This window comes from Balaenoptera borealis (genome assembly GCF_965194805.1).
Source record: "Balaenoptera borealis genome assembly, chromosome: 12".
In the NCBI taxonomy this organism is placed as follows: Eukaryota; Metazoa; Chordata; class Mammalia; order Artiodactyla; family Balaenopteridae; genus Balaenoptera; species Balaenoptera borealis.
Window position 1 is genome coordinate 28410580 of NC_138869.1, and position 13027 is coordinate 28423606.

The 13027-nt window shown below is 38.9% G+C and overlaps 1 protein-coding gene across 23 annotated transcripts in view; it reads left to right on the top strand.

Moving 5' to 3' along the window:
- MAGI1 (membrane associated guanylate kinase, WW and PDZ domain containing 1) overlaps nucleotides 1–13027 on the top strand; it is a 612719-nt gene that overhangs the window by 358795 nt on the left and 240897 nt on the right. For all 23 annotated transcript variants that reach the window (XM_082344623.1, XM_082344625.1, XM_082344631.1 and 20 more), the window contains exon 2: nucleotides 3309–3425. In XM_082344623.1, the coding sequence (XP_082200749.1) occupies nucleotides 3309–3425 (117 nt within the window). The remainder of the gene's footprint in view (nucleotides 1–3308; nucleotides 3426–13027) is intronic.

Below are 13027 nucleotides of genomic sequence, written 5' to 3' on the forward strand. Positions count from 1 at the left end.
TAATTTACACACTATAAAATGCACACATTTCTATATACAGTTCCGTTAGTTGTTTTTTTTTTCCAACTCTCTTGAAAGTTTTTGGACATCATAGAAAAACTATGTACCAGGATATATGCTGTTACTAAAAAAACAACAAGATAGAATAAATCAAATATAACTGATACACATGCTACTACTGGCTTCCACAAGCTGAGAAAGGAGTTAACTACTTGGCAAAAGAAGTAGTCCTTGCTAGACTCTTAGAATACATACTTCAAAATCCATTATTATTGTCAATTTAGAAATTGGCTAAAGTTGATTTTCCAGATGAAACAAAGTTGGAATTTGCTTGCAGTCACATTTCACAGGCTTAGTGAATTTTATAGCCATTTATGTATCACTAAATGCACATGTTCAATAATGCACTGGAATACCATCGTTAAGAACCCCAAATGTAGATGCTCATTGAACGCTTTTGAGTGTTCTGGAGGACGAAGAATGACATTTTGAATATGGAGTCATTTGAGGCTGTCACTATTTTATATTTCTTTACTTCAGAAGAATTTGGAGTATCTTAAATATGTTTTCTTGTAGCTGTAAGATTCACAGCGGGTTTCTTTAAACCCAGCAACTGGAAAACAAGTGTACGTAATCACATATATATAATCTCATATATCCCATCATCTTTACATAATTCTATTGATTAAAAGCAAGTCATAGGTGCTTCCCACAATCAATGAGAGGGGATAACACAGTCATTAAACTCCTGGCCATGAGGAACATATGTGCCACTTTAATGCCTGTGCATTAACAGTTACAGTTCCATAAGTTTTGATAAATGTATAACCCTGTGTTATTACTACCACAATTGATATTTACTGTATTGGAATCACCCAGCCTCCCAAGTTTCCTTGTGATTCCTCCTTTCAAAGAAGTTTTTTCAGACTTCCTGTGTACCCTTCACCCTGTTTCTTCCAGTGGTAACATTCTTACATAACTACAGTACAGTTGCAAAGCCAGGAAACTGACATAGATACACTCCATAGATCTTATTCCCTTGTGTGTCAGTCTCTGCCTACCCTCAGCCCCAGGTAACTGCTGGACTGCTTTCTGTCACTATAGTTTAGCCTGTTCTGAAGCTTTCTATAGAAATGGAATCATACAGTATGTTCTCTTTTGTGTCTAGCTTCTTCTGCTCAGCATTATGTGTTTGAGATTCATCAGTATTACTGTATGTGTTAGTGGTTTGTTCTTTTCAATTTTTGTGCTGCATCCTATTTGAATATAGTACAGTTTGCTTATCCATTCACCTGTTGATGGACGTTTGGGTTGTTTCCAATTTGGGGCTATTCTATAATGAATAAAGTTGCTGTGATGATTCATCTGTAAGTTGTGCGCACGCATGCGCGTCCGAGTGCGTGTACTTGTTTTCATTTCTCTTGCATAAACAATAGTGGAATTGTTGGGTCATTTGGTTAGTGAAGGTTTAACTTTATAAGATACTGTCAAATTGTTTTCCCAAGGGAATGAAACGTTGTATACACCCACTAGCAGTATAAAAAGAGTTCCTGTTGTTTCACAGTCTTGCTCAGGCTTGATTTTGATTTTGCCATTCTGGCAGGTAGGTGCTGGGATCTCACTGTGGTGTTAATTTGCCCTTTTCTGATAAGTAGTGAAATTGAATATCTTTTCATGTGCTTAATGGACAATCATATATATATATATATATTTTATGAACTGTCTATTCAAACCTTGTGCCTATTTTAAGGAGGGGTGGGAAGTGGGGTGTGTGTGTGTCTTCTTCATTTAATAAATATTTGATGACTAATTAAATGTTTATTGACCGACCTGAGATTGACGTATGAATTTTCATTTTGGCCAGTTGAAGCCTTACATGTACTACAACTCAAAAGGGTCAAATTGGGTTTCATTAGTCTATTCGAAAATGATCAGCTAAAGCAGGGAATCTGGTTTTGAACATGATACTAAAATAAAGATCAGTAGTTTCCTCCCCTGCATAGGTCATAGAATCTTGTGAACCATCACTGTCATCCTCATGACTTGCTCTTTTTGACCATGGGAAAATTATCATCTGAAGCTGTGAATTTTGTGGTTCACATGGATACTGCCTTGCTGCATTGTTTCTCTAATGCTAGAAATGCTCTTACCTAATTTTTATCTTGTCAAAAAATGGAAGGACAATCTTAGCCTTGTTATTTTTAGCTGTCACTGAAGCAGTTTTCTCCATTAAGAATGAATGTTAGCGAGGTTGATCTATAAGCCTTCTGCTGATCCTGTAGACTATAATTTGTGTTTATAATTTAAAAAAAAAAGTTTGGTTACCTTCTCCTTTCTATGATACATTTTTGTAACAATATACTTTTTTTTAGCTTTTGTTTTGTTCTGTTAACTGTAGAGAATTAAAAAGAAATAAACACATAGACCAGCCCAGGTAACTACTGCTTAAACAACAACAAAATTTGAAAAAATTATGTGTTCAGTGTTTATAAATCAATACAGAAAAGTAACATCTATATATCGGTATCTGTCTATGTGATGAAGAATGATGTCTCTTCCTTTATTTCCCAAACTCAAGTCCTTCTCCCTAAAGGAAGCGATTGTTAAAACTTTCTGATGATTCCTTCCATTAATACATGGTCTCTCCTTTTCTTTATTCTTCTCACACAAAAGTGGTCAGGTAGTAGGTACAATTCTACATATTTTCCTGCAGTACCAGCACATGAAGATCTAGCTTTCGCAGAGTAGTTATTATGTGGATGAACTGTGCTTTACTTAGTTGATCCCTGGTGGTTGTTTCCAGGTTTTTGGTGTTTATTTTTATTTATTTGCTGTTATAAAAGTGCTGCAATAAACAATACTGGAGATTTGGGCAGACTTTTGCAAATATACCCATAGGGTAAATTTATTCCAATTGGATCCCTGGTCAAAGAACATTTTGTAATTTGTCAGCTATTGCTAGATTGTCCTCTTTAAGGTTTCAGCCATCCACTCCATCTAATAGTGTCTGCAAGTGTCTACGACACATATTTTAAATGTGATAGCCTCATTTCAGTTCTTTGTTATTTGAGCCTCCTAGTGTTATGTGAACTGGGACCTCCAAATTAATGCTGCATCAATGCTGTTTTATCTTTATTACATTCTTGCTTGCTTTTTCCCCTGCAGAGGAAAACCTAAAGTAAATCTTGATGACTGAGGGTGGCGGACTAGAATGGCTTTGCGTGGCTTTCCCTCACACAGCTCTCAGGCTGCGCAGTCTCTAGGCAGCCCCGATGGTTGATGCATTCTGTTTTATATATTTCCTGTAGGAGGAAAGCTGAACAAGGACCTGCGACATTTTCTCAATCAGCGGTTCCAGAAAGGGTCGCCTGATCACGAGCTCCAGCAGACCATAAGAGATAACCTTTACCGCCATGCTGTGCCTTGTAAGTAGCCAGTTTGGGGCGTCTTACTGCTGGGTGGGTGTGTGAAGAGTTGAGGGGAGAAATAAGAGCTCAACAGCTGGATCTGGGACACTTGGCAGTTTGCTCACGTAGTGACTCCGTAAGTCCAGGGAGTCATGATTGACAATGGGACATACAGTACTGCGCCAGGTAAATCACTCGGTTTTCAAGTTCTGGCTTGAGAATGCTGGGCAAATTATTTATCCTTTGTAAGGTCCAGTTTTCACAGCAGTGAAAAGGACATCTCACTCCTACTAACTTCACGGAACTGTTAGGAAGTCAAAGTCAGATAGATGCTCGTCAATGCATTTGTGTACAGTATGGGCGTGGTGTAAGCCTCGTAAATGTTAACCATGATTGTCGTTAATGGGGTGGACTAGGCCAGAGGTCTTCATACTGACCTCTGAGGAGATCCATGGGACTCTAATAGCCTCTCAGCAAAGGGAGTGCCTCAGTGGACTCTCTCTTCCTCCCCACCTTTATCAGATTCATAAATCATGATTTCACATATGATTTTCTTTGAAGAAATGGTTTCCACAGATTAAAAAACCCAAAGCCCCAGACCCATTAGATCAGACCAAAGCTGAGAAAGCAAGACATAAAACGTGGGGACTATGAAATCAGGGATTTTGTGGCACGGAAGGAAGAAAGGGAAGAAGGAAGGGAGGAGGGAATCAGCCTATGGGGTAGGTGAATTGGCAGCTCAGTGGTCATGAGGTATTGCCATGCTCTACCAAACTACATTGCTGTACAGCTCATTATGAGGTGGGAATTCTGGGAAGACATACAGTTTCTTGCTTTCTTTCAAAAGAAGAAGAAAGAATGATTCTGATTTTATTGCTTGGGAGTTTTCTTTTCTCCTCTCTATTACCCAGTCCTTCAAATTTTGACAGTTTTTTAGAAATATTTTTTTTAATCAACAAAAACAAGGAGGAATAATTTGAAGTTCAAGGTACCCTGCTTATGGCTGTGATTTGTTTGCTATGAATGACTTTCTTTAAAAAAATAATATTTTGCTAGTGATGTCCTAGAGTGCTAATGTTTCCTCCTACTACTGCAAAATAATGAATAGGACTGATTTCAGGCATACCATGGATCTGCAAGGACTTAGAATGGAAGTCTAGATGGGGAACTTTTGTGATCAGATTTTAGAACAGCCCTGCCTTCCACTTCACTTATTAATAAAACCGAGGCTCCAAGAGGAAAAGAAGTTGACTACAGGTAACTTGAGGCAGTGCCCCAAGGTTGCTTCTTTCTGCTGAGTGGCAGAGCTGCATTTCACAGAGAAAACATGATAATGTATTAATGTGAATCTCTGGCCCTCAGTTCTTTTAATTTTGCATCATTATAATTGAAAACTATAATTCTAATAATATCCTAATAATAATTCCGTACACTTGGATTAGTAATAATAATTCCTAATGTCAGTCTCATGAATGAGGCAGGGATTATCTGTCTATTTTTTTATAGAAATAAAGAAAGAAACCAAGACACGAAGATAAGCCAATAAAAACAAAGCTAAAAAACAAGACCTGATCAGGCCCTCAGGTCATTGCCTCATCTCTGATATACTGCCCAGTTTTACTCTTAGAATATTCCTTTGAGGTTGGGGTTTTTAATACCCATTTTACAGGTGAGGAAACAGAGACACAGGACAACCAAGTAACTGTTAAATCGCAGATCCAGGGCTTTGGAACTCTTAAGCCATCCAGGGCTATTTTTGTAGCTCGACCATAGCTGCCTCTGAAGTTCTAGTACAGCAGATTGGATGCAGTTTTGCAGAATTCAGTAATTGCAGAATCATGATTGTTCTCTGTGTAATTTTTCCCCTACTCAGATTCCAATTTAAGAAATGGGGAATGAAGCAAATGAGCACACCATTTCTTGACGCATCTGTGGTGTTACTATGGTTACATTTTGGCAAGCTTTTCCATTTATTTTTGCCACTGATTTATTGGACCTGACTGTGAGCTAAATGGCTTGATTTTAAGCTTACCACTGTGTAGGAATTGGGGCAAAAATGACCTCAGCCTTTTAAAACAGTGGAAAATCATGTTTTGTCTTTGCTTGTATAATGCCGTTGGTATTGATGTTTCATTTCTATGAAACCAGTAAATCAGGAACTGAGAATGAGGAAAGGGTCTTCCTACTAAAGAGAAAACAAGTAACATTTCATTTTATATTTCCTGCATAAAACAGGAAGGAAATTCAGGAAGAGGTCCGTTTCTGAGTCTGGCACAGTGTGTGTGTCTTTGAACATGAGTAGACCAGGGGCGACTTGGGATTCAGTTATGGGCTTGGATAACTGGGGCCACATTTGTGTTTATTTTGATTCTTTGGCCCATGTGACTGGTAGGGCAGAACTCTGTACCAAGCTGTTGTGCTTGTGGATTAGGAAGCCCTTGATTGGAGCATCGATCCTCCCAGTGATACTGTAACTGTGCCACAGGGAAATGAGCTCCTGTAATCTGTATTTTCCAGAACTTCCTGCTGCCAATAGTTCAGTGACTTCAGTCTTTTGAGAAGGGATGATCTCATGAACAGGTGCTTGCGAGCTCGGGTACACTTCCTGTACATTTTAGGAGGCTCACATGTCATTCGAAATTAACAAATAAAATCTGTTCTCAAGTTTGTTTTAGTGTCATCATAGTGTAGTAGAGCCTTCTGGGCACCATGATGGATTTTGCCGTTCAGAATTCCATTTTATCCTAATTCTTTGGCAAAGACAATGCAGGTAATACCATCCCTCTTTTACAGGTAAGAAAGTGAAGTAACAGATGTAACTTCCTCAAAATCTTACCAGTTCTAAATGCCACATTACTCACTTCTCAATACAATGCTATTTTTTAAAATTGGCTTTATTGAGATATAATTCATATATTACACAATTCACCACTCAAAGTGTTCATCCAATGCTATTTTTGCTATAGTTATTATTATTCTCCACTCCTCTTTTATTTTGCTTTGATTCAAAAACTTTGATTATTCCCATGGTATGAAAAATGTCAGCGTAGTTAAAATTTAATTATATTATCATTGAAAATCACCACCCCAAAAAATTTATGGCAAAAAAAAAAAAAAAAAAAAAAGAACTAGATGCAGAATGAGTCAGCCCTGGTGTGAAATCTGAGGGCTGTTCTGTAGCTGGCTGGCCTGGTGTGAGTCATGTAACCTCTCTGAGTCTTTTTTTACTCTTCAGTAAAATGGAACCAGAAATACCACCTCCAGCATTGTCTCACCAAGTCCTGACAGCAGCCCTAAGAGATGGGTCCATTGGAGGAAACAGAGGCTCAGAGAAGTATATAGCTTGCTTAGAATCACACAGCAAACAGCATGGTTAGGGTTTAATCAGTTCTCTCTCTAACTCCTTACTGGGTATAATCGACAGTAATGTGATAAGATCAGTATACCATGGGCTATTGAGAGTGAAAGAAAAAAGAAAAAAAAATTCTCATTGCTGAATTTTTAGTTTTAGCTGTTCAAAATCATGGGGTTTTATGTCTTGGGGGTGGGGGCTAGTTAAGGCAGCATATCTTACAAATAAGTATCTTCTCTGTGATTTTCACATATTTCACTGGTGTGTACAATAGAATTTTAATAACTGCCTAAGGATTATTCAGCTTCTAAAAAAATCACTACAGGACTCTCTTGGGATATCTCAGTTTATCTTATTTTTCATTAGATCTTTTTTGGTATACACGTGAAAAACCACCTTAAGAGAAATGGATTTGAAATGCATGAAAACGTCACCGGTGTTGCTCACTTCTCTCATTTCTCAGAATCATCTGGATACTATTCCTGTCTCCCGCCCCCTCAAATTCTGATTATATTCCCAACCCGCTCCCCCTCAATTCTTTAGTCATACAAACTTCGTCCATTGCTCAAATACACCTGGTATCTTCTTGTAACTGGGTATAAATTATTACCTCTTATCTCTCCATCTTTCCATCTAACCAGTTCATAGCCTTCTTGTAAGCTTTAGCCTAGAGGCCACTTCCTCCACGAAGGCCTCCATAGATCGGCCTATTGCCTTCCTCACTGCTCCCACAGCGCCCCCTCTGACCCCCTTCCACCGCATACACGCCTGCTGCGTGTCTGTCTGTCCTGTTAGAACCTAACTTTTCTGAGGTCAGGGACTGGATCTACCTCAGTGACTAGCCCACACCTAGCTTAGTGCCTAGACCATGGGATAAATATCTGTTGAATGAATGATCAGATGAAGAAATGGATAAAGACACTTTTTGTTTTTCTTGTTTTATTGTTTTTTCTTGATTACATAACATTTGGGAGAAACAGCAGAGCTGCTCTTGCCATAAAGCTCTCAGAATAAAGGGCAGCTCAGAGGCTTGAGCTCTGAAATGGCTGATGAGGACCACACTGATTACTTGGCTGGGAATCCCAACCCAGAGGAAAAAAATCAAGGCTCCCAGTGAGCTTGGAACTAGAGTGCCCATTCACAGCTCCTCCTAATTACAGTCTAGGTATCGCTGTACCTCCTGCACTGATAGCGGTCCTGCTTTATGACTTCTTGTCCTAGCTGATGTGACAACATCTGAGATTCTTGCTTTGGAACGGCTGCTTTGCCCATGAAGATAAATGCATTACCTGACAGGGCTTTTCATTTACTCTACTGCTGCTGTCAAAACGAGATGCAGCTCATCCAGGAGGAGTCCTGGGGCTCCGGAATACTGAACCAAACCCCTCCTCTTCCTTCTCCCTTCTCTGGGCTCAACAGCGATGGAACGCATCTTTCTTTTCAAGCAGAGGTCATCTGAAAGAGGAAAGGATAAGTCAGTTTTGTTCTGTAGGTTAACACGTTGTTGATCAATGTTCTCCCTAATACCGAGACCATTATAATCTGTGGAAGAGACACTGATCATTGACTTAAAGGAGTTTACAAAGGGATTAAACGTGTTTGATCTCCAAGACCATTTAAATCTGATGCAGTAAACATGGGTGATCCTGGTCTTTATTTGTAGAAGTGCGATATTCTAATGGGCATGTTAGCGTTTGCTAACCAACAGTTGGCATTGTTTATTATTTTTGAAGGTGACTGTGATGTCAGGACCATAAATTACCTTTGGTATTATTTGAATGTGTTAGTTTCTCTTAACCATAGCTGTTCCCAGTACTGCTTGCCTAGAACCAACTCATTCTACAATTAGAGCTGATGATATGAACTAAACCAGTATATCAGCAAGAGGCCAGGATAAAGAACTGGGTGTTGGAACATTGCTTCTTTCGTAGAATGTGCATCTCTGTGTTCAGGTTGTGTTTGACCTGAGTGGAAGGCTTCAGGTTGTCATACATGAAGCAGACAGTTCTGTAAGCATCCCCAGGACTGATCAGATGAAAGTCACTGGAAACTTTCTCACTGTGGCTATTGCCCTTGTCCTCTTAGCAGAGTTAAGTGCTGTCTAATATTAAAGGATCACTTTAGTCTTTACCAAGCCTAGCCTTGTTGTAGAACTCTGACTAGTAACAATAATAACAGCTGTCCAGGTTTTGGACTCCTACTGTGTACCGGGTACCCTGCCATGATGCTTGTACATAGGTCATCTCTCACTCTGGCCTCATGGAGGCCACACAGACTATTAAAGATCTAAACTCAAATTCACTGGACTCTTAAACCCTCCCCCTTTTCTATTCAATCGCAAATGTTTGTTGCCCATAATAAGAGTGTATGTCCTCATCCCTTCTCCATCAGTTCTGAACTCTTTCTCTCCCCTTCCCTTTTACCCATCAGTACTGTATTTTCCCATGTGCCCCTAGCCAGTCTGTGGTCTGGAGACCCCTCTTACCCACCCTTACTGCCTACAGCTGACCTTTCCTTCCTTCTCCATGAAGTCTTACTTGTTCTACGTTGGTTTCCCATTGGCTGTCCTCTAAGATGCCAAGAACTAGAATAAAGAAGTGAATTGTTCATATTATGGTATAGGGTTCTTTATCCTACATAATAGATATATTTTAACAGATAACTTTAAATGTGGCGCTGCTAGAACGACCCTATGAGATGGGATGTTCTGGCAGCAAGGCAGATTCATAGGTAGGGATGAATTCTTATGGTTTTGTACTTTTTCTAGTGCTTAACACAGTATAGTATACGTAGAAAACATTTTAAACACAAGATTGTCTATGTCAAAGGGCTTTCCCCCTCTGCTTCCTGTTTGACTTCTCAGACCTAGTTTCCTGTTCCACCAAGTATAAGCTGAGAAAGTAACGCAATAATAGTCTAGGCAAGGAGTTTTGTGCCAAATTAAAAAATAATGGGAGCACTTCCGTGGTGGCACAGTGGTTAAGAATCCGCCTGCCAATGCAGGGGACACAGGTTCGAGCCCTGGTGTGGAAGATCCCACATGCCATGGAGCAACTAAGCCCGTGTGCCACAACTACTGAGCCCACGTGCCACAGCTACTGAAGCCCGCGTGCCTAGAGCCCATGCTCCACAGCAAGAGAAGCCACCGCAGTGAGAAGCCCATGCACCGCAAGGAAGAGTAGCCCCTGCTCGCCACAACTAGAGAAAGACTGTGTGCAGCAACAAAGACCCAATGCAGCCAAAAAAAAACCAACACCAAATGAGGCTAAATATAATAAAATATATTTAAATTCTTTAAAAAAATAATGGGATTAGAAAAAAAACCTTTTTGTTTAGATGTGATCTGGAGTTAGAGTTTGGGCTCAGATAACCATTAACAAATTTTCATCCACTTAAATGTCTGCTGGGGCATGGAAAGATCACGAGGGAAGCAGGACGATCCTTTGTTATTCTGATAACAACCATCTGATAAATGCCAGGAGCACACCACTTCTCATTTCTGTAGTGCCCCTTAGGGAACGTTGAAACCATTAGTGTGGAATCTATTCTTACTTCTCACCAAGGGAGGAGAGAGTTACCCCATCAGTGAGTTCTTGAGAAGGACTTGGACATTCCTGATTTGAACATTTTCTCTTCTCCTTGGGGCTAGATCAGCAGATGTGCTGGCTTTCTGGTATGGCAGACTGGAGCGGCTGTCAGGCTCTACCCCTCACCAGCATTGTTGACTTGGGTTTTCTGGGACTCTGTTGTCTCATTACCTGTATTGATGTTTCTGAGGTACCTAATCCCCCAGCAGTGATCATGGCACTTCATAGGTCCTCTATTTAAAGGTTCTCTATGTATATGTTTTTTGTTTTATTTTGTTTTGTTTTGTTTTTGGCCGTGCTGCACAGCTTGCGGGATCTCAATTCCCTGACGGGGGATTGAACCCATGCCCTCTGCAGTGAAAGTGCCGAGTCCTAACCATTGGGCTGCCAGGGAATTCCCAAACGTCCTCTGTGTAGACCAGTCTTCTTTTTTCTGTACGCCCTTTCCCTCCCCTTTCTAACACGACTCCTCAAGTCCAGCATGCTCCCTTTTTTCTTTCAAGTTCTCTTTAGACTTTGGGCCTTATGTACATGATTCTCCTTTTTATGATTTTTATGATCTATATAGTTCTTTTGGGGGGGGCAAGCTAAGTTAAAAAAATGATATTCCAACATTTCTTGAGTAACAACCCAACACTAGATGCTAGGTGAGAACATAGTGAAGATTAATAATTGGCTCATTTAGCCAATAATAGGCATGCTTGAAATAGCACATTCTCTGCATATTCCCAGCATAGCTGATCTCCCAATGTTCTTTTTTCTTTGTATTTCTTATTATATGTTGTTAACCCTAATTGCTATTGTATATTTGCTGAGTGGATGGAGTCATATTGGAAAAAAAAAAAAATGGAAAGAAAAACTATGAACTTAGCTCATTACAGTGGACTTGATTTATATGTGTCTGCTAATACACTCACATAAACATGGTTTGGCTGGTGTTCTTTATTCTAAGGTTCTCAGGGGTGTAGAACGAGGCAAAGCCATAGGAGTTTAGATTTAAGTTTAATTAGAGTTGATGTAATTTATAATCTTCTTATGAAAATATGTTAGACCAACCTTATTGCTTAATAATATCTGTCATTAATCGAGTGCTTACTATATGTACCAGGTACTGTGCTCAGTGATTTACAAGTTTTGTCTCTTTTAACCTTCACCAGACTCTGAGAGGCATAAGGTTATCGTCCCTGTATTAGGAGCGTGGCAGTTGAGGTGTGAGGAGCTTATAAGCGGGTTGTTCAAGGTGAGCAGTTTAATAATGATGGAACCCAGATTCAAACCCAGTTCTCACCTCCCCCGAGAGTCCATGCTCTTGGTTCATATCTCTGGCTTCAGTCAGCTTAAAGACCATTTTTTAAATTAATGTATTGAATTTGAAAAAGAGTCTTCTCTTAATAACATACGGATTAGTCCTTGGCTGGGCGTAGGATACTAATATATCTATTTGGCAGCCGTGTTAATTCATTAAATTGCTTTATAGTTTTAGCTGACATTTTTCATCAAGATTTGTTGCAATTATAGAGCAATTTCCACAGCAATTTATGTAGGGACAGGGAGGTTTCATAGTATCCTTACCATCTATTATTTATTTTAAGAAAAGTTTTTAATTCTAGTAATTTTAGATTTAGTAAGAATTATTTAAGTCAAGAGAGTGAAATGCAATACATTTTTAAAGAAATCTTGTATCAAATGTGTTTAATAAAACTACGTACAAATAAAATGTCTGGCTTCTCTAATGGATAATGTGCATTTATGCTGAGATCCAAGTAAGAACACTTTACCAGTTATGCTCTGAGGGGCTTACCTAAACTCCATATGAAATGAATTACCCAAAATGATTACCTTAAATTTAAACAACAAGAAAATGTCAGTTGTGTTAGTTCAACCATAATATGAATAAAGTAGACTTATTAACCACTCAATGACATTTTTTCGTCTTGCATTGAAATGAACTAATTATACATCTCTATTTTGAGGAAATACACTCTAATGTATTTAGGGATAAAGGGCCACGGTGAATGCAACTTACTCTCAAATGGCTATAAAACATTAAAAATGGTTAAAAATTTGTACTATTCTTATTCTTGCAACTTTCTGTAAATTTGAAATTATTTCCAAATAAAGTGTTTCAAAAGTAAACCCATACCAAAAATCTTTTTTAAAAAGCAACCAGTATAGTTTTGGAAAGGAGGATTTTATGTGAATGTTATGTTTTTATTTTTCCCCCTTATTAATATTAATGTGTTTTTAGCCTAGAATTGAGATTTTGTTAGTACTTTGATAGATGTTGTCTGTTAAACTATAGCAGGACTAGCCTGAAAGACATCGTGTGTATATTAAAACAAAAATCTAACACCTATGGAATACCAAGTACATGCTAAGTGTTTTAATTATGGTTTCTCGTTTAATACTGTAATTGTTATTATTTTCATTTACAGATGAGGAAACTGAGGCTTAGTAAGATTAACGACTTGTCTTAAAATTGTGGAATGGGACTGGCGGTCAGGCACTCAACATGGATACTAAAGCTACCACTAGTAACCACCACATTTTCTTTGCTCAGACTATGTATGTGTACATCTGTGTGTATAGATACATATACACCTACTAAATACATCTTAGAAAATAAATTAGGAACACTTTTTTGTTGTTGTTGTTGTTTTTGGCCACGCCGCCCGGCATGC